Raw genomic sequence first — 22,696 nt, forward strand, 5'->3', positions numbered from 1 at the left:
AAAACTGTCTCCGTTATGACTTTGTGTAATCATCACTGGGCAGATTTGAACCTGGGACTGCTGAGAGAGATGTTCACCACCACCACCCATCATTTTCCTTGGGACTGAGGGGAGGTGAGGAAAAGGACACTTCCTCATTTCTCAACCCCTGGACAGCTAATTTTAGCCAGCCAAGACCTATCCACAGTCCCTACATTTGGGGCTGGAGTGTGATTCCCCTCAGAGAGGGTAGGCCCATAACCCAGGTGGCAAGACCCTCCCCTCTTTCACCCTGCCACAGCTACACGCGATGTTTATCATTCTACTCAACGAGACCTAGTGCGAGGCTGCCTCTTTGAGCAGACCATGATGCCACAACTCCAGAGCAGACACCCCCGAAGGGCTATGCACTGCTCCTGCCTCCCGCCGATGGCTGCAAGGGCTTCCATGGGGAGCATAATTTGAAAAGTGCTGAGAAAAGGCAGGCCCCCACAGAAAGAGTCAAGCAGCATGAAAGATGAGAAGAGCAGTGACACCTGCTCAGCTGTTCCCAGTCCTACAGTGTAAGTAATTTTGGGAATACTGTATAACAATCAAAATCTTCCCAACAGGTCAAAGGAGCATGACGCCAGACTTCTAAGGCTTGTGTCGTTTGGGAGGGAAGTGGTTAAAGCAGGCTAGAGGGAGCCGATGCAGAACCCCTTCCAGTCAGGGAGAGGCTTGTAGGGAGCCAGTCAGAGGGGAGCTAGCTGAGGCAGCCCGGTTGATAAGGAGCCGCTCAGCAGAGCAGAGGGCCATCGTGCCTTGTTTTTAACCATAAAGCAATCTAAGTGCTGTGTGGTAAGCAGACTCCTGCTCTAGTGGGAGACTGGTAAGCTGCAGAGCCTTGTTCCTTCGGGAGCAAAGAAAGTGGGAACTGTGGCTATCGAATGGATCGGGGCCGGGCATTCCAGAGGCAGGCTCAGTTGTTTCAGGGGCGGGAACGTGTCTGTCATTAAGCTGTGCAGAGGGGCTGAGGAATAGCCCGACCACAAAGCTCAGATTAAGTGTCCTTCCACTATAGCGCCGCACAAAGCCCAAGGTATGTCCGGAATCATCACAATCACGTGAGGTGCCAGACACTGGGCCATTCTGCCAAGAGTGGGCCCAAATACTGCAAGCTGCACTGGTGAAACCGAGAGGAGAGTCTTGCTAATAAACATCCCAGCTACAATCCTGTAGTCAGGCCCTCTACAGCAGACTCCTCCATGCGGAGCAAAGACTCCACGTGTAGAGAACGAACTGAAAGATTGAGGCCCTGTTTGCAAAGCAATGGAGAGAACACCAGTTTTGTGCCCAAACATGAAAATGGGTGAAAGACTGGGGGGAGGAGGCTACTTGACAGCTGCTTTTAGACCAAAACCTAACTATCCTGAGCAATATTGTCTCTCTGTTGTCTTCTAGTACCTTCTCTGTACATAACCACCAGTTGTCCCTTAGACTGGAAGCCCTTTGACTCTCTTTGTGTGTGTCTACACTGCAGGGCTTCACTCGAAATAAGCTACACAAATTGAGCTACGTCAATTGTGTGGCTTATTTTGAAATAGGGAGCATCAATACAGCACTTATTTCTAAATAGAGCCCTCTTCCTCCGACTTCGCTTACTCCTCGTACCATGAGGGTTACAGGAGTCAGAGTAAGAAGCCCTCCAGCTTGACAGTAATTTGACACTATTTCAAAATAACTTCCTGCTGTGTAGTCCCAAATTATGTTCTTTCAGAATAGCGCTAGTTATTTTGAAATAGTGTTGCAGTGAAGATGCACCCTATGTTCTGTTGGTACAATGCTTACTACAACAGGGTCCCCTTCTGGGACTGGAATTCTTGGGCACTACTGTAACACAAATAATGAACAAGTGACCACAACCCTGATTGAGGCTCATATTAAGAGAGAGAAAAGGATGTTGCTTTCTTTCACAAATGTGCGGGGTTAATCAGTTTCTCTTAATGCTTCCTTTAATTTTACATTATGCCAGAGAACTGAAAACCTGTGAAGGAAAGAGAATGGGAAGTAACCAAAATCAATAAGAAAGCCTTTGGAACATGCAAAGTTATTAGTGAAATACACGGATTTTAATTAAAGATGCTGGCTCCTAGCAAAAGCACTAGGTTACCCTAATTGATCTAGACTGCTGGTTCAGCGCCTTCCCTTGCCCCCACCAGCTCCTGCTTGGTTTCCATTGCACCATAAGGATATTTACTGCATCAGCATCTTCTCTTTCCAAACAATATTTGTTGCACAAAGAATTGCAAATGCAATTGCACCTGGGACAATTTTTTGTACACTCTTTCACCTTCCTCCCCTTTTCTTGTGCTTTACATGGGGGGAGAGGGGGTGCTGATTTGATGCCTATTTGCCTTTTTTTCACTTCATAGGTTCAAACTCCACTGAAATTAAGTTTGTTCTGCTTTCTTTCAGTGATCTCTCTCTGAGGGTATGTCTACACTGCATTCCTCTTTCGAGAGAGGAATGTAAATGCAGGCGAGCGGAATTGGAAATGAAGCACGGATTTGAATTTCCCGTGCTTCATTTACAACAAGAGACCCATGCACATGCTTGCGAGTTGCTCTCAGATCCTCAATGTGTCTCTATCTAACCCCAGATGCCTTCTTTTAAGGCTCAGGTGGGGTCAGCTGACTGGTCACAGGTGCATTGAGTCTGCTCCCTCTTAAAGAGACAGTGCCATGCTAACGCTCACAGTCCTGTAAAATAATGCATCACATTTATAGCAGTTCCAATTTCCTTTTCTGTGGTAAGAAATGATACAGCCACCAAGAAGGGAAGGCTTTCAGACATAAGTAGTGATTTTTGAATGCCCAGATTTTGGCCTGTCTAACTAGAAAGGGGTGTTTTTAATTTGGGGGAGGAGCCTTCGTGCTTATTGAAAATCAGACCCACCATGCTAAATTGGCTCGCCTGAAATTGAGACACCCAAAATCTCTAGCAACTTCTGAAAATGTTTGTTGCTAATATTTACTAATATTTCCACAAATAAAAAAATGAATTAATTGCATAACACAGCATCTGGAAATTATTCCTTCTTTAACTATTAATGAAAACAGTTCATCTATAACTTGTTATTTATTGTGCTCTTAAACTTGTAATTGTACATACTACATTAATAGAGATACAGGTGGTGAACCAGAAACCTAAGGATAAAGATAGATAAACAGCTGGAAAGTAAGACAAAAAATAGAGTAGGTGGATGATATTCATTCAAGTACAAAACTATCCTGTTGCTTTTTTTCCCCCACTGGTGTCATTTGAAATGAAAGATGAGGATTAAGATTCTTTGGTTTTATCCCTTTCCTTAGAAAATTATCTAAATCTTACATTAAGAGGGGGGCTCATTAGAGTTTTTGCTTTAGCAAGTCAATAAAAAATGAAATTATTAATATGGAGACATGTCATCCTTGAGATTTGTTTTCAGGAACAACATATTTAGATTTGAAAATGTTATGCTTTCTGAAGTGTTTTCCTGCATACATGTAAAAGATACGTATTCTCAAATATACTAGCTCAAGGTATATAAAATATGTGACACACAAAATGGCACGAATTGTATCCAAAAATAACATCTATCAGACTGAAAATTCAAGTACTTTTTTTAAGGTGAGATCAAAGGAACCATAGCATGGCGTTGGTTTGATTCTGGTTTTTGATTTGGGTTCATACTTGCATATTTTGATGATTAAACAAAAACCAAGCAATAAATGCCCACATTAATGCAAAATGCATGCAAGGATTCTAAAACGTCTTCACCGCCAACTTAATGTGTAACAACATTTTCCTTTGAAAACAAGTACTTACCAGTGATCACATAAGGTCACGGGGAGAGAGAAGTACGAAAGATAAAATAACTCCAGTCCCTGATAATCAAACACTGCAGAGAGCTACTCTGATATTGTGCTTACAGATAAAAGGGCATGCAGTTGCTATTTCAAATTAGATCTTTTTGGAGCCTAGATAAGCATCCCCTTTTACTAGTTTATTATTTTGGTAGCCACTTCTATGCCTTGGCCTGTCCCTAGTGTTCAGATACGTTTGTCCTTGTAAAGAGAGAGAGAGATGGTTGTCTCTCCAAATAGTAAACCTACTGTATAGCTCTGCTAAACTTTCAACTTCAAAGCAAAATTACAGATAAGTTTTCTTCTCCCTGGCATTGCTACATTAATCTAATAAATGAATATACTTATCTGAAAGCAGCTCTACTACTAGTTAAGTTCTAGGGCCCACTTCCTCCAGCACAAACTTCTGCAGCCACACTAAGTCCTCCCTGAAATGAATAGGACCTCACGGAATTGGAACATTTGCTTGCAAGGGTCAGGACCCAAGGTTGGACTGCAAGGAAATTGCAGTCATTTGTTCTGGGGTTAGCGATGGGTGAACAACCAAACGTTCAATGGATAAATCCTTCAAAAATCTGAATTTTTATCCGAGCTATAAAGGCATTCGTACATTTCACAGCCAAACAATCCTATGTAGGATAAAGAAAGGAGGCTCCTTGGTCCTGGTTCACACTGGGGTTTTATTTCGAAATAACATTTCTAAGGTAAAATTAATAAGCAGAGCGTCCACACGCTGTTATTTTGAAACAAAGTACTGGTTATTTCGGAATCTGTACTCCTGCTTTCCTCAGGGAATAATGCTTATTTCAAAACAGTTATTTAGAAATAGCGGTAGTGTGGACGCTCCAGTGCCTCTATTTTGAAATAACTACTCCCCAGAGTAATTCAAATGAATGAACTGCGCTTCCCAGCGCTTCCCAGGGCTCTAAGTCAAGGTAGCATGTCCATATTAACGGAACCTGCCTCAGACTAAGGGTACGTCTAGACTACAGAGTTATGTCAACAAAAGTCCACTTTTTTCGACAAAACTATACCTGCGTCTACACTACCGCTGAGTTCTGTCGACATAACGTCGACAGAACTCAGCAGTTTTGTCAACGCTGGTAAACCTCATTTTACGAGGCTTAACGTCTTTGTCGACAGAGTTCTGTCGACAAAAAGGGCAGTCTGGACGCAGGGGTTTCCTTTGTCGACAGAAGGAGACCTCCAGGGAAGCCCCCTGCTGGAGAGTCCTTCTTTAGGAAAAACCTCTTCTTGGTCCTGTCTGTAGCCATGTTTTAAAGGCACAGACATCCCTGGCAGGCATTGTGACAGGAGGCTGGCCACAGAGAGATCCTGTCAGCCCAGAGCTCTCCCAGCGTAACCTGCATGTGGTCATGTGTGCAGCTCCAGCGCCACGAGGCCCCCAAGGAGCTTTGAGGGAGCCAGCCCAAGTTCTCTCGGGTGAGAAAAAGAGAGCCCCAGCTTGGTCAGGGACAGAGGTCCTGACACTGTTAGAACTGTGGGGGGAGGAGGAAGCAGTCCAGGCCGTGCACACCCGGTGCAGGAACGCAAACATCTATTGCCGCATGGCTCAGGGGCTGGCCGATAAAGGGCACCATCCCAGGACACTACAACAAGTCCGGGCAAAAGTAAAAGAACTTTGCCAGGGGTACATGAAGGCCCAAGAGCAGAGCTCGGCTTCAGGTGCAGCCCCAGTGAATTGCACCTATTATGAGGAACTGGACCACATCCTGGGAGGCCAGGAACCAATGTCTGCACCGGTGCTCATGCAGACAGGCTTGCACACACCGGTGCAGCATAGCCGGCAGGAGGTCCCCAGGGAAGATGTCGAGGAGGAGGAGGAGGAGACAGCAGAGGAGCAGAGGGAGGACACCCTGACCCTGACTCTGCAGCCTGTCCCAGAGACAGAGGAAGCCTCGCAGGCACCGTCTGACGCTGGAGAAGGAACATCAGGTGAGTGCAGGCAGGGTCACAGACACAGAACAGGGGAGGTGGGAGCAGAGAGGATGCAGAGCAGTGTTCACATCTTGGTCCTCCCTCCTGGACAGCTTGCATCTCTCTGTGCATGTACAAGCAGGCGGGCAGGTGGTGGGTATGTGGGGGGGGGAGGGCATGGGAGACCCAAGGTGTAGCAGGCCCCTGTCCTACTGTGCCTGCACACTGATCTGGCCTGGACAGCCACAGTGGAGGGCGAGAGGACCTAGGGGATGGAGGTGGACATTGTCCTAGCCACAATGGGTCCCCGTGCAGCCGAGGCGGCTGGCAAGGCCAGACGTGGCCTACCAGTAACAACATTTCCATCCCTTGTTGTATGGACTTGTGTGTGAATTGCTAACACTGATCGGTTCTCCCTCTTCTTCTCCACAGCTGGACCTGTTGCAGCTGTCCTCCACGCAACTCCTGTGCTACCACCCACCCGGTCCCACAGCACCCGCATACCTACTATGCATACCTTGTGAGAAGCGTATCCCTATAACTGATGGCAGTCAATATGGTTTCTCTCAGTGTTGTTGATACAGAGGGTGTGTCTCCACTCTACCGTTATTCTGGAATAATGGCTGTTTTTCTGGAAAAACAATACTAGCATCCACACAGCAACAGTGTTATTCCGAAAGAAAATCGAAATAATGGAGGCCTCTTCTGAAAATGCTCTTTTGGAAGAGAGTGTGTGTGGATGCTCCACTGCTGCTATGTCGAAATAGCTCCTCCCTTGGGCCATTCTAAGTTATTCCTCCTGGGGCTCTCAATCAAGATAGTGCATCCACATTAGGGAAGCCTGCCCCAGACTAATTTTGAGTGTTCCCTGTAGTTGTGGATGCTCTATTTTGGAAATAAGCTATTCCAGAAGATATCTTCCAGAATAGCTTTTTTCCAAAACAAGCTTCCAGTGTAGACATACCCAGAGAGAAGAAAAAACTCAAGGAACCTGAAGTCAGCAGAATTACAATGGTTAGTCAAGCTGTGTCCCATAAATATCTGGATCCAGATGTTTCCGAGTGACATCAAATCTTGCTGCTTTATTGTGGAGTGAAGAATTTACAGTATAGTCATTTGGACACTTTTCTTTATTGTAGATAATCTTAGAATAATACTGGGAGAGTGGTTTTGTTTTTTTCTTTTAAAATTTTCCTGTAAAACAATCTCCATTTTCTAATTTCTTGGAGGTAGTCCCCAATGTGTGCAAGCAGTGGTGATATTTCTATTGAATGCAGTTAAACACAGGGGAATACTTATTAGACCCTTGGGGTGTGTCTAGACTATAGGGTTTTTTCAGAAAAAAAAAAACCTTCCCCTGCGTCTAAACTGCAGCCACGTTCTTTTGAAAGCAAATTGAAAGAACAGGGCAATTTTTTCGACCGTGGAAAACCTTGTTTTATGAGGAAAAATGCCTTTTTTTGGAAGTGCTCTTTCAAAAAAAGGCACTATGTAATGCAACCTGTGCTTTTTTGAAAGAGAGCATCCAGACCGCCTGGCTTGCTTTTTCGAACGTACTGGTTGTAGTCTAGATGCTCTTTTTCGAAAGAGGCTTTTTCGAAAGTATCTTTTGAAAAAGCCTCTTTTGAAAGAGGCTTGCAGTCTAGATGTAGCTCTAATGACAGAATCAGGTAGAATGGGCTTGTGTGTGTTGGCAGGTTATTTTTGCAAGTGCTTTGCTCATATCTATTGCCTTTGAACCCAGAGCACAAACAGAACCACAAAAGACAGACTCACTTGTAGAATGTAAGTTGGCTTCCTAGGAAGAGTGACCCCAACAAACAATTTCTAGAAATCTAAGTAGGACCTACATAAAACAGACTATATCCTGAGGTCTCTATCAAGAGCATAATCCTGCAAGGGGACAAGTAACCTCCAGCTCCCATTGACATTCACAGGATTTTAGAAGCTATTCAGCTTTCTGCAGGATAGGGCCCTCATTAAGGATTTCAGGATCACATCCATAGTTTTACATTTTTGTTATTGTGTTTGCTCCAATGTGTTTTGAAGAAACAGCTACCGCTCCCCCAAGCAACGCCCCATGTTGGGACACAAATGCAGAAGGGTAGTAGTGCATTGCCCTAAGCTTCATTAGAAGCACAGAAAAAAAAAAATCCAAGAATTGCTAGATGCAAAAGCACAAAAGAAGCTTTTCTACAAGCAAAAAAGTGAAAACTATTTTTAAAAGTCTCAGAGGGGGTAGCTGTGTTAGTCTGTAACGTAAGAATGAGTAGTCTTGTGGCACCTTAGAGACTAACAAAAATGTATCTAGTATCATGAGCTTTCGTTGGCAAAACCCACTTCTTCAGATGAGCTGGAGTGAAAAAAAAATGGGAACCCAGAATTTATAACAGAAAAAGAAGGGGAAGAGAGGAGGGAAAAAGGTACCTGTCAATTGTAATGCCGGTGCTAATGAGGATAACTGAGTGGGGTGGAGGTGACCCATAGTGAGTTCTTGGTGTAAATGAGGTAGAAACCATAGAATCCCTTTACAGTTCTTCAAAAACAAGGATGAGTTCTGTGGCACCATAAAAACCAATGGATTTATTTGGCCATAAATGGGTAAAACCCACCCACTGAAGCTTATGCCCAAATAAATCTGTTTGGGTGAGTTTACACTGCACCGCAGCTCGAAATATGATACACAATTTGAGCTACACAACTTGCGTATCTTATTTTGATCTTATTTCTAAATAATGCACTATTCTGAAATGTCCCTTACTCCTTGTCGAGTTAGGTTTACAGGGACATTGGAATAGTGAGCCTCAAATAATGGGCTTGCTATTAAGACATGGGATATCTATTTCTGGATACTCCAGTATCCCAAAATAGTGATGCAGCGTAGACATTGCCTTAGTCTTTAAGGTGTCACTGGACTCCTCATCGGTTTTGCAAATACAGACTTTCACAGCTATTCTTCTGAGACTTTACAATTCTTGCCACTCTTCCTTTGCCTGTCCTCACATACTTACAGCTCTGGCAGTGGTTTTCTGTAGGTCCCCAACATCGGCCTCTGCAGGACTTGTGGCATCGTCCACCTGCAGAGTCAAATCAAAGAGAGTGCAGTTAGAAACTCAAGGTTCTTTTCTACCTTGGGGCCCCCATGATCCCTCAAGAGAAGCACTAGTGCTGAGATATGAGGATTTCTATGTCTTACCAGTGTTGAAATGTTGGCAAAACAGCTGAGTTTAGTAGGTGGCCCCGTGAGCCAAACATGTATGATTCTGAGGCACATTAAATTGGTGCTTAATATCCTAACCCTACTCCCTCATTGAATGTATGGGTCTTGAGAACAGATGCCGAAATACAGAGGAGAAAACCAGACTGGGAACATCTAAATACGTTGTCACTGTTAACTATCCTGAGCAGTTAACATAATGGGCTATGTTGGATGTCCTAATGAGACCACTTAGCTTCTTTTTACTGATGCATGTTTCTGCTAGAAATAGCACACAAAACATCTGAACTCCATGAGAGAAAACAAAAGTCAATACAAAGGAGCAAACAAACAGACTTCTGGGGAGAAAAGGAAAATAATCAAGATATGAACAAAGCACTATTAAAAGATATGGGTATTTTGTCAGCTACACAGGTCAGGTTTTTCCTTGACAGCAATCTATCCTAATTTTTTAGGAATCTCTTATTCATAAAATAGTACTCGGAAAAGCTATTGAGTTCACTTCCATGTAGAACTTGATCCAGAATCCCATTAAATTAAAATGGGAGGCTCAAAGAATGTGTTAATAGCATCATCTTCTGTATACACAAACTATGGAATGTTAACAGATCCAGTGTGGTCACATTTCTGTGCTAACACTTTGGACCTTAAAAAACAACAGATAGTCTAGTAGTACCTTAGAGAATAACAAAACATGTAGATGGTCTCATGAGCTTTCATGGGCACAACCCACTTCTTCAGAAGAATGGAGTTATTAAAGTTAAAATGTTCCCCAACAAATTTCTGTGTGTTGCCTTTTTGGATACCAGATTTGTGTCCATTAATTCTTTCTCTAGGAGAAAGAACATTTTAACTTGCCCGTGGAACAAATTAATGGGTCTCAAAGTCACCATATTGTTTCAGGCCAATTCCACAAGCCAACTCCACCAACTTCACTTACAAGTTTGCTTCCTATCACAAAGGTATGAATAAAGACATTGACTGAATGGCCCTCTACATTCCACATCCTCATGACATTAAAAAAAACAACAATGGTTGCTTAAGAACAATGAGTACCTTATCTATCAGCTTCATGTAGAATGGACACTAACTGGACTATTTCTTCCCCTGTTTTTCCTTTTTTCCTTATTTTTCCTTCTCCCCTCAACATCTCTATTTATTTAGAAACTGGATCTTTAATAACTTTATTCATCTGAAGAAGTGAGCAGTGCCCATGAAAGCTCGTGATACCCTCTACATGTTTTGTTAGTCTCTAAGGTGCTGGAAGTGTATTTGTTGTTTTTTAAGCTTTTCCAGTTACAGACTGACTCGGCTACCCCCCAAACTCTGGACCTTGAAAGTCTGGCTCCAAAAGAAAAAAGCGTTCTTTACTTGGCTAACAGTGTAATACTCCCTCCCCCCTCAAATATATTAACTGCTTGGGGGAAGATATGTTGTTTTATTCAGGGAAGTCAGAATGTCATAAAGGTTATGGTTTTGAAACAAACTTATCACTCTGACATGCATAGGTTGTTGATGGCATGACTGGTTATATCATACAGTCGTTACACCAAGTGTGCCAACTACCTTGTTGAAAGTAAGAGGGCTTTCCTGTACTGAAGTTCATTTAAAGCAATTATGCCTGGGAAGCGCTGTTGCTGACATCATCAGCATATAATTTCCTGTCAGTTCCAGCCATCTGTTTATTTAGATCACAAACACATTATAACTACCTAGTGCAAACTCATTTTGGCTGACAGGACGGGAACTCCATCTGGCATGAATAATGCAACTTTAATCAGTAATAACGATAATTATTATTAAGAGGCTACTAGAGTCCTGTGCAGAAAGCTAATAAATCTTAATTGATTTATAACACTGGAAGCTAGGAAAGAGGGCGAGGCTAATAGCAAATGTGGAAAACTTTGAGCAGAAGAGAGTCTCCGTCAGGACTCCATTGTGCATAGCTCCATCCCACTGAGTAAGAAGTATGACCTTAGGTTAGTGGATCCAGATATATATATAACAAAGCAGGTATTGTCAACCTGATTATTCCCACTCCCAAAGAATAGGACACTCCCCATACAGCAGCCACACTTGTGAGCCAATGCCACTGAGCCAATGCAGGCAGTGTTGCAATTTGCTGCTGGTACAGGAATGAGGGGGAAGCCAATAAGGAAAGCCAAACCACAGGTGCATCTCTGAACCTCCCAGAGTTACTCCGACAGCAATGCCGTTGATGCTCAAGGTTGCATCTAATGTCACACTGAGTCTGCAGAAGATTACTAGGGAGAATGGCCTTAAGTTCAAGTGGGGGAGGTCTAGGTTGGATATTAGGAAAAACTATTTCACTAGGAGGGTGGGGAAGCACTGGAATGGGTTCCCTAGGGAGATGGTGGAATCTCCATCCCTAGAGGTTTTTAAGTCCCGGCTTGACAAAGCCCTGGCTAGGATGATTGAATTGGGGTTGGTCCTGCTTTGGGCAGGGGATTGGACTCTTGAGGTCTCTTCCAACCCTATGTTTCTGTGATTCTAGAAAGCTAATGGAAGTCTTGTGGCTAGATCTATTAGACTCTTAGAATACCCAGAAGATTTCTTGTTAATTGTATATCCCAGAAGCAGAAGGAGATCTCATTTCTCTCCTCCTGTCCAGCTTCTATTCCCAGTCAATAAGTACTGTACCCTCTGGATTTTCCATTGCCATAGTAACGTCTGTGGTGAGAGAACAGTAGCTTCATGACAGGTGACCTAGCCAAAGAGCCCTCCTACACTTCTGTGCATGCTGGGATCATTGAAAGCGCCACATATGAATAAAAGTCCCTGCATCTCATATTCCTTGGCAACCACGTGGTCTTTGGTATGGAACCAAACATTCACTCACCCAGCTCCTTCTATCCTGGAAATAAACATGATTCAGCATCTTCGCAAAGAGCTCGAACTAGCCTGTCTGCTTCCTATTACATGACTTTGTTTGGCAGTGTCAGATGATAATTTGCATTTAAATAGAGATATATTTAACAGGATAGCAGGAGGAAGGCTGCCAGCTTTCTCTTCTCTCATTGGGAGCTCAAAGTGTCTGCTCCATTGTTTTCTCTTCTCTCCTTTAGACAAGCAAAATGAGGAGCTGAATATGTACACAGCGTATCTTTGAATTAAATTATTACAAGTCCTTTTGAAGGTCAGATATCAAACACACTGGGCATAAAAAAAAAGTGACTTGTCTGTTTTGCTGTTTGTAATAATCCTGATCCACTTCCAATATGAACAAGAATGAGTCCAAATTTTGTCCTCAGTTATCCTCCTGCAGCTCAAACAGGACCATGGGTTTGTTTACACAAGTGGAACTCAGTGGTGGATTAGACCAGTGTTTCTCAACCAGTGGTACGAGTACCCTTAGGGGTACTCGAGAGAAGTCTGGAAGGTACGTCAACCCAATTGAAATTTGGAGAAAACAGAATTTTTGTTTTAAGTTTTACAGCCCTTTATTATTTTTGTACCTTTTACACCCAAAGAGTTCTTCTCCCATCCGGCTATGATTAAGTTGTTTAAACAAATGTGTTGCAATGGTAGAAAACATTTTGTGTGTCTGAAAAATGTAGGTATTGGGGATACTTATAATTTTTTTAAAGGGCCACTTTATTAAACAAAGGTTGAGAAACACTGGATTAGACCCTCAAGGAGTTTGCAAATGATGCTAACTGGAGGGTATGGATAGGGTCCTGAGAGACCTCGATAGCTTGGGGGATTGGCATAGAAGAAATCTGATCAGGTTCAACAAGGACAAAAGAAGGGTCCCGTGCACTGCTACAGGCTGGAAACTGACTGGCTAAGCAGCCGTTCTTTAGAAAAGGACCTGGAGAGTATAGTAAATGAGATGCTGCATATGGTTCGAGAAGATGCCTTTTTTGCCAAGAAGGCTAATGGCATATTGAGGTGAATTAAGAGAAGCGTTGCCAGCAGATATAGGAATGTGATTATTTCCCTCTATTCTGCACTGGTGAGGCCACCTCTAGAGTATTGGGTTCAGTGTTGGCCCCCCTCCCGCTACAGAAAGGATGTGGACAAATAGGAGAGAGTCCAGCGGAGGGCAACAAACATGATTAGGGGGCTGGGGCACATGATTTATGAGCAGAGGTTGAGGGAACTGGGCTTATTTAATCTGCAGAAGAAAAGAATGAGCATCAATTTGAGAGCAGCCTTCAACTTCCTGAAGGGCGGTTTCAAAGAGGATGGAGCCAGGCTATTTCCAGTGGTGACAGATGACAGAACGAGGTGCAGTGGTCTCAAGTTACAATGTGGGAGATCTAGCTTGGATAATAGGGAAAAAAATCACTAGTAGATTGGTGAAGCACTAGATTGGGGTGCCTAGGGAGGTGGTGGAATCTGCATCTTTTGTGTGTTTTAAAGGCCAGATTTAAAATGGCTGGAATGATTTAGTGCAATTGGTCCTGCTTTGAGCAGGATTTTGGACTAGATGAACTTCTGCGGTCTCTTCCAAACCTGATCAGATATGATTCTATGATTCAGGGAAGACTTTTGTGCTCAGAGGATCTGATTTTGGAACCTTTTCTCACAAGAGGATCTCGCTGGACTCCAGGAGCATAAGGATATGAGCAAAATTAGATCCAAATATCAGCTGTTTGAAAATCTTTCCCTGGGTCCCCAAAGAGGAACTTTCCTGCAAGGAGTCTGCTGCTTCTCTCGCAGAGACTTCTGCAGAGTCTTTTGTCCGTATGTATATGTATCACCTGCCTGTGAATTTCAGAAAAGGTCTTGATGGACAGGAGCAGATTTTAGATGGCTCTGATCCATCAAAGAACTATTTTTTTCAGACTGGGAAATTGAGGCTATTTGGGGAGTAAAGCAGACAATTCTTTTCATCGCACTCTCAGTTTGTAAAATCAAAATCCTGCAAGGATTCTCTGTAGGAATCTCTGGGAGATTCTTTGATTCTCATTTCAATAAAGAAATTTGTAAGTAGAGAAGAATGAAAGTGTCCTTGGTGGATTTTTTTGAGCCGTGGGGTGGAGAGGTGGGGCGATGTGTGGGGTGGGGAGATTTAATTGCAAGTTGAGTTAGGTAAGGAAGTCAGACTTCCTTCCTATGACTTCTGCCATTCATCTTTGCAGACTAGGAGCATATCTACACTACAAAGAAAAGTCGGACAAAGATACGCAAATAGCGGTTTGAAATTTACATATCTTTTCTGCTTTTCTTTCAAAAGAGGCTTTTCTGAAATTTGGTGCATCTACATGGTGCCAAATTTTAGAAAAACCTCCTCTTTTGACACAACCCTTCTTCCTCGTAAAATAAGGTTTACTGGGATGGCAAAAGAACGCGTCCGCTTTTCTGATTTTTTTTTCCCGGAAAAGCGGATGTGATCCTTGGATGCGGCATAGCTTTTCTGGGATACCTCCAGTATCCCGGGAAAGAACTGCAGTCTAGATGTAGCTTCAGGGACTAATTTTGAGCATCCTCAAGTGTCAGTAGTATCAATGGTGGTTGAGGGAACTCAGCAGTTAAAACAGGTACTGAACACCTTGAAGTAGCAGGCCGCCTTTGAGGGAGAGAAAGCCCAGATCTTATCATTCATCACATACAGTCTTTGGGTAATCAAATGTTGGCTCTCAGCAATTAGCTGGAACCTGGCCATCAATATGTGATGCAGAGAAACAATTCTCAAGCAATTTACCTTGTAAGTGGTTACCTTGCCCATCTGCTCAATTGTCGTTCATTATGAATGGCAGTAAACAAAAATCTGTTTCCCAATCTACTTTTGTTTCCTAAATGACACATGGCAAGGCAGCCCCTGGATGAGCCTGTAGCTGTGGTCCTTTCTTTGCCCCTCGTGATGAAAATGGGCGAAGGAGACATCTAGTGATGTCAGTTCAATTTCTATTCCAGAATATTACTCTTGTTCCGGATGCATACAAAGTTCCACTCAATGAAACACAATAAAGGAGTGGGGGTGGGTGGCTGTCACATCGTAAGGCTGCCCCATCCCGGGGTAGCACACTCCAATAGCCACAGCCTATAACACAGCCTCGGTTAAAAGCAACACAACCTAATGGCTAAGTCAGTAATACAGACATGGGGTTGAGGGCAGCACAGCCTGAGGGTAGAGCCTCAGAGGTAGGAACAGTAGCCCTGATAGGAGGGGCTGGACCCACTCTACTACACCGGGTCTCGACCCAGGGCCCTGTCATTGGGGGAGTGCTTCGTCACTCACTCAGTGGGGAGTCCCACCGCAACATGCTGAGCCCTGTCGGGTGGGAGATACCACTCGCGCACCCTCCTTGGGTCACTTCCTACCAGTTCTAGCATTGGGGTGCTCCATGGAGTCCTGTGTCAACAGGCTCTGCAGTGCTAGTCTCCTCCTGTGGCTCTGCTGGGTCTGGAGGCTTGATTCAGTCTCCCGGGTCTCCGGCTCCCATCGTTTGGGCTTCTGGCTGATCCATCTCTGGAGCTCCTTCAGCAGGTCCTCCTCCTCCACCGTCCAGACTGAGCTGAGCTGCTCCCTTTTATACTACGCCAGCCTTGGAGCATGCCCAGTGCAAGCTGGGGGGGGGGGCGGGACTTCCTCTGCCCACAGGGCAGTAAGCCCTCCTGGCCTACTGTGGGGTATGCACAGCTCATTATAGGGGGGCTAAAAATCAGGACGATGCAATTGTGTACAGTTTGTATTTAATCTGAATGTTGAAAGGCTTGAGTCATTGAAGAGCCTGGGAAGTAATTTGTTTTGGTAAACTCCATCAAGAAAATGTACTACGCGTCTTGGATGGTTTATTCACAAGAAATGCTGTATTGTGACCGATGGTTAGACCAGATGACTCTTGTGATCCCTTCCACCCTTACAGTTCTAGGATAATATAACTTGTTTCCCTTTGGCCAATATTAAAGCAACATGTCTTTCATCACTGAGTTCGGGGCATACTCTTCCAATGCATGACGACATCTGTGGGAAATATCTATCAACAGCTTACTCTCTCTGGTCTACCCACCAAAAATCCCACCAAGAGAAACTAGAAGCTCATTAGATTGGAAAGTCCTAAGATTACTCCCTCCTTGCACTAGCCCAAGAACTGAGAACAGCTTTCCTTTGGCTCAAGACAGACATTATTATTACAAGAACTGACAAGACAAGAAAACTGAAGTTCTCCAAGCTAACAGCAATTCCGCCCCCCCTTCCCAGAGTTCCTTGTACACCGTCCTAGCTGCCTTGAGGAGTTCCCTTTCACACAGGAACTGGGAAAGAAGAGTATGCCGTCAAATTCAGAAAAGAAACTGTCTCACTTTACTGTAAGATTCCACTTATAAATCTACTCTGTATTTGAGAGAGTTTGTGTGTCTGTCTGTCCAACTGGGATTCTGTTTCTTTAAGGACTCCTCCTAAACGGTGAGAGCGAGGACCACCAAATTCGGTAGGCACCTTCTTCTAATCATAACTTAAAGCAATACTATTGTTTCTCATAAAACACAAAGGGAGGTCTCAGATACCTGGCTCCGTTATACTGCAGAATGGCAACCGATGGGCAGACACACCAATAAGAGAGTTGACCAGCTGGGATTGGGGCTGTGAATGATGCCTGACACCATACGTGGGTAAGGTTCCCATACTGGTGAGCTGCTGGCCAGGCAGCATGACCCTTCTTACCCTGGCCAGCCCCGGGGAGCCGGCACCCAGGCAACGTGGCCCCCTGGGCAGCGTGGCCTCCTTGCCGTAGCCAGCCCTGGTGATCTGCCAGCTGGGCACCATGCCCCCACTGCTCCAGCCATTTTTGGGGAGCTGTCACTTAGGCAGTGTGGTCCCCTTTTACTCAGTCAGGGAGCTGGAGGCCGGGCACCATGGTCTGCGCCACTGCCCTGGCCAGCCCTGGGGATTGGCCAGCTTCCTGCACCCCACACCACTTCCCCGGGACCCTACACACTTTCCAACCCCCTACCTTGACTCCTGCACCCAGTCCCTGCCCTGAGACTCTCCTCACCCCCCAACCCCTACTCCTGCTCCCCCAAATCTCTCTCCCCATGTTCTGAGCCCCTCACATCCCTAAACCTCTGCCCTTACTCCTGCTCCCTCCCACTCCAACCCTCTGCCCTGAGCCCCTCCTTAATGACTCAAGCAACTCCGAGTACATGTGCTAGTGACTTACAACAGGTAATAAAGGATGGATGTATGTTATCAGCATATCACTGCTACGAGCAGCATATGTGAGGGATGGTTATAAGCACCCTAATGACAGGTGCTAGTCGCCATGATAAGTTACAAGGAATCTTTTGACATTCTGACCTCTGACACAACAAAATACTTGATTTGCCATATATGAAAACACCTATCAATAACTTACTGGCCCTTTATAAACTTCTAACGAACTCAACCTTACTTAAAAATGGGGGAAAAGAAATTAACTACAGGTGGAACCTACCAAATCTGAGACTCTCTGCTCTGACAATAGCTGTGGTTTGGCAGGCCCACGGCTGTTGGCGGCCCAAAGAGTCCTGCAGACTGGGAATGGGAGCCAGCCAGGAGTTCCGCAGGGGTTGGGGAGTTCTGGGTGGGCCAGCAGTGGCTGGAGTCCCCGGCTCAAGGCAAACGCCCTGGCTCAGGACTGCTCGGTTCCCGGGAACGCCAGACCAGGGAGGTCCAACCTGTATATCCCTAAGCTTTAATGACGAGGCTGAGAACCATACATGCCTAGCTTGGCCTCAGGTCCCAGAAGTTCAGAATGACTGCACTATGTCCCTACATTAAGATCCGCCATCTCTTTCTTGTCATTGTTGAAACATGACACCACATTTCAACAGGGCTCTGCTTTGTTTTTGCAAGCAGCCAAAATGACTTGGTTTTATGTGTGAAAAGATACATTTGATAGCAAAATCAAAATATAATTCAAACACTGCTGCATGGTATTAACTGGAATTAAAGATACTATTGTGGTGATGAATTGTTCTGCCTTTATCAGCCTGTAATGCTTTCCATGTCCTTGTCTGACAATTCCTATTGTCATGCGTTTATTCATTCACACTCCTTTGTTAAGTAAAAATCATTTTACATTTTCTACCATCCCTGTGCTAGTTTCCAGATCTCTTCTATTGATTTGAAAGTTAATTACCTAATAGAGAGAATCACACATTTCAGGGTTTCCTCTCCAAGCAAAAGAGGCTTGTCTGCCGCTCAGATACCAGAGCGTGAAAGTAGAAATTCTGGTAAAACAGAACGCTCATCTTACATAAAACACACCGCTTGCTTTCTCTCTGTTTCTACGCACAAAGTTATGGGGCATGAACGTTTAATGGCCAGATCGTCAGCTGATGTAAACTAGTAAAATTCACACACATACAGAAGTTCAGGATCTGTGCTCCCAGGGGTGGTGGGCATACGACATTACCTTCTCAAACTGCAAGCCTGGCCCCACCCAGACTCCGCCCCCAGATTGCCTAATGTAGGCATACTGGAGGCGGAGTGTTTCTCCCCTGAGTGCTCTCCCTCCCTGTGCTCTAGGGGGAGGGGCTTGGCAGAAGGGACGGGTTAGAGGCTTGCCACCACCCATGTGTTCTGCTCCCAAACCCTAACTTGCTCACCAGGCTCAGCCTTTTCTTCAACAAGTCCCTTGATAAAGTGAAGGATAAGAGGCAAGTTGACTTGTGGAACCTGACCTCCTACTCCATTGTTTCCACAGTGGAACCATGAAGCCTAAATGGAGAAATTTGTGCATACACTAAAGAAATCCCTTGGTCCCCAGGATCTATTCAGGGAATATGAAGGATAAATATTTCCCCATAACTAGAAGAAGGATATAGGACCCCCACATGCTCCTTCTGTGCTCACTACTGTAGCCCATAGGTCTGTTCATTATATGGTTCTGCTCATGTCCCTCTGGGATCACACTGAACAGCATTGCTCTCCTCTGGGCTGGGGTTACATCTCCCTGCCTCGCCTCTCTGTGCGCAGCTCACTTACCCCACGCTGGCACCTTAAGACTGTCGCTGCTATTCAGGCGCACACATATCTGGAGGGATGAAAAGCACATTCCCCCAGCAACTCGGGTTAATACAGAAGATTTGACTCTACAATTCTATCTCCTCTATTTATCCCCCGATCTTCCTCTCCAGATCGGCACAGAAAGAGAGAGATTCAGACATAGGCTGCCGAAAAGAGACTGACAAGGGAAATATGTCTGTGTAATGAAAACAAACGGGGAGATATACACTTTGAGACAGGCAAAGAAAGAGATAGAGGGCTCATATGAAAAAAAAGGGGGAGGGAGCTGGAGATAAAATCCAGCCCACACTGAAGAAAACAGAATATTTGCTAACAATGGAGTATGCAATTTGTGAGGGGGACCACCCTAAGCATGCCAGTGTTGACTGTACTGCATGTAGGATCAGAGGAGTCTGTACAGAATTCCTAAATTATAGAGTATCACTAGCTTTGTCCACAACAGACAGGGTTGATCTTAGAAGTGATAGACCCCCAGACATAAGGGAATAAATGAAAAAGTAAAAAAACCCATCATGTTGGCAGGGTGGGACTGGCACAGGACGGTGGATTCATATTTATCTTTGACAGTGCAGGCCTGACAGAAGCTCACTGTGATATTGCTGCTACAAGAAAATGTCTGCAGGCCACAGTAATGAGTAGAGAAAGACTTGTGAGGGAAAAAGGCATAATAAAGATACTAACATTCCTTTCCCCCTCCCCCCCGATGGACAAAATAGGTAAGCACTTCTGACTCGATGTATTAATAAGGGATTTAGTCATGCAGAAAAATAAAAATAGAAACCTTCACATATGACATGGGCTAAAACTTTACTCTGATTAAGCAATTAGGAGCTATTATTTATCACTGCTGATATCTGTTAGCACAGAATGAATTCTCCCCACTGTGATGGAGAATTAATTCCAAACAGCATCAAATGCTTTTCGAAACACACAGATGGGGGTCCCGAGCAAATTGGAAAACCCAGCCAGAAGACTGAGAGACTAGGTCAAGTTATACCTGCTGCATGGCAGTCTCCTCAAGACCCACAAATCCTTTGGAGTCTCTTGTATTAAAAACCAATTGCCCACCTGTTAGGCACAGATAGCTGCACACATGCACTCAAACCAATGCACGTCTGAGGTAAAGATCCTCTAACGCGGCCATATCATCTTTAGGCACAACTTGCTCACTGCTGGGATGTCGCGATGGGCTCTTTTAGCGGCAACAGCAATGGACTCAGCAAAAAGAAGAACAGGGTTTTTATGTATCCACTCTGACAAGAGCATATAATGGGTAATTTTCGGAGGCTAGAGCCCTGAGTACTTTCCGTGTCACAATAATGTTTTGTGAGAGACGTCAATAGCATTACTGCAGATTTTCAGAGAAGGGTCCTTAAAAAAAAAAAATCTACGGCATGTTGACAGGTAAATGATGAGTCTTGTGGTGTTCTTGCCCTAATTTCATACCAAAACCAATTACTCCATTATAGAACAATAACACACGATAACACAAGCTGCTATTAAAATATATCCAGAGTAGTGATCTGGAGGAGGACAGGATCTGGATGAAAATGCAGTTTCCATTGCTGAAAGAAAGGCATTTACTTAAGAACAAAAGACGAGATGTTGAAAATACATTTTTTATTACTTTAGATTTTTGTGAGACACTGTACTATATATACACACCTGTATATGGAGATATACCTACACCTGTATATGGAGATATACCTATCTCATAAAACTAGAAGGGACCTTGAGAGATCATTGAGTCCAATTCAGTCCCCTGCCCTTATGTCACAACCTAGTTCCATCCCTGACAGATTTGCCCCAGATCCCTACATGGCATTAAGGACTGAACTTACAACCCTGGGTTTAGCAGGCCAATGCTCAAACCACTACGCTATCCCTCCTCCCTACTGCTAAGCTGTGTCTGTGTATGTAGATATTTTCTGTCAAAGTGCCATGGAGATTTTAGCACATTTCCAGCCAAGAAGAAATGAAGAACAACACACAAAAAAATGAATTTCCAGGATCCATTTTTATCTGAATAATCCTTCCTGCTAAAGCTGAGGGCACTTTGAGGTTTCCTAAGCATGTTCAGGAGCAAACGGGTAGTCATCTTGTAAACAAGGACTAGCATCTATCCATAAATGGCAAACTACACCCCTTACTTTTTTTTTTTTTTGCCTTATATCGCCACCTCTAATATTGTAGATTTGGTGACCATTAGGAACTGCTCTACCAGAAGGTTCCAATGAGGAATCCATAGCAGTCAAGCAGTCTTCTCCCAAAACGATCAGAGCTAATGCTTCACCCAAAGCCATAAATCTCCCTCAATATCTTCTGCCACTGGGCACATCTACAAACACCTGCATGCTCACTGAATCACTGGCCAGCAGAGCTGAGCTCGTGCAGGAAAGGATCGTTGCTAGAACAGAGAAAGAGCTGGAGAAAACGGGAATTCCCAGCATTCTGTTTCAGCTTGCCTGGCTGAAATCTCGCATGTGTGCAATAATGTCTCTTTAAAACCATGTTTAAAATAGGAGGAGAAAGAGACAGGATGACATTAGAATAACACTGAGGCCTATTTTACAATTTTTTTTATGGTGAAATGAGGTCAAAATCCCATTTGCTTCCTTAGGAATCAAAGGGAGACATTTAGGGCCAATTCAGCACCCACAGAAGTCAAGGGACGTGCTGATTTTGATGAGTAGGGGATCAAAGTGACAGTTAGCCATCCATACCAATGGTTCGCCCAGAATGAGTTGCCCTACACATGATGATTGTACTTTCTAGAGGACTTTGAGTTTGTCATGTAAATATGGCAATTTTTCCACATGTGGTTGTGCCGATTGATATTACCTTTGTCAAGAATCTGGAAGTCATGATCTTATCGGTGGGAGGTCTGAACTCTTCACCTCTGTAAGAAGGTCCTCTAACATGAAGACTGTTGATGATATTCCAAAGGTGATGACGGAATATTTTGCCAAGCATAAGCTAGTTTCAAACAGGAATTCTGGGTAAGATTTTGAGAAGTCAGAGCTTCTTTAATGACTGACACAGCAGGACTTGAAAATGGAGTTTTTCATCACAGAACCAGAAGTATGAAATAGGGAATTAAAGGGAGAAAGCCAGAAGGTCCCTCTTCTTTCTAATTTAGCTAATTTGTCTGCCTGTCATTCATAACTCTCATACAAAGTCCATAAGCTTCATTCTCCAAAATCCAGAAACATTATTCCAAACAGTGGAAGGTATGAGAGGAACACTTTCTAAGAGGGTGTATTGGAGACATTTGGGAACGAAAGAAACCAAGTAGGCCAGGATGACCACCAAACAAAAGAACACAAGTCTTGAACGAGAGAAGCAACTTCAAATCCAGAGGATTTCCTGTCAAACAAGGCCATTTGACATATGCCTAGAAAATGTAACTGTACTGATGTGAAATTTTCTTTCCTGCAAGCAACAGAAAGAGTTTGGGCTAAAACGGCCAACTACAAAATCATCCACTTCTTACCTCTAGGATGAGAAAGTCACATTTCTCTCTCACATGCCCCACTAACCAAAACTCCTTCCTTATTTTCTTTGGGCTAAGAAAATATACAGAATGAAATCAAATTTTGTTAAACAGCTGCTGTCAGTAAAAGAAGTGGCTGGTATAGGTTCTCTTGTTGAGCTAACAGATAGATACCTTCAAAGGAAAGCACATGCCCAGAAGTC

At 44.1% G+C, this 22,696-nt stretch overlaps 1 protein-coding gene across 6 annotated transcripts in view; it reads right to left on the reverse strand.

The window, feature by feature from the left end:
• Positions 1–22,696, reverse strand: part of ERBB4 (erb-b2 receptor tyrosine kinase 4) — a 923,012-nt gene that overhangs the window by 264,806 nt on the left and 635,510 nt on the right. For all 6 annotated transcript variants that reach the window (XM_075933933.2, XM_075933937.2, XM_075933934.2 and 3 more), the window contains exon 5: positions 8,816–8,881. In XM_075933933.2, coding sequence (XP_075790048.1) covers positions 8,816–8,881 — 66 coding nt within the window. The remainder of the gene's footprint in view (positions 1–8,815; positions 8,882–22,696) is intronic.

Source organism: Pelodiscus sinensis, chromosome 7 (genome assembly GCF_052426305.1).
Source record: "Pelodiscus sinensis isolate ZL-2025 chromosome 7, ASM5242630v1, whole genome shotgun sequence".
In the NCBI taxonomy this organism is placed as follows: domain Eukaryota; kingdom Metazoa; phylum Chordata; order Testudines; family Trionychidae; genus Pelodiscus; species Pelodiscus sinensis.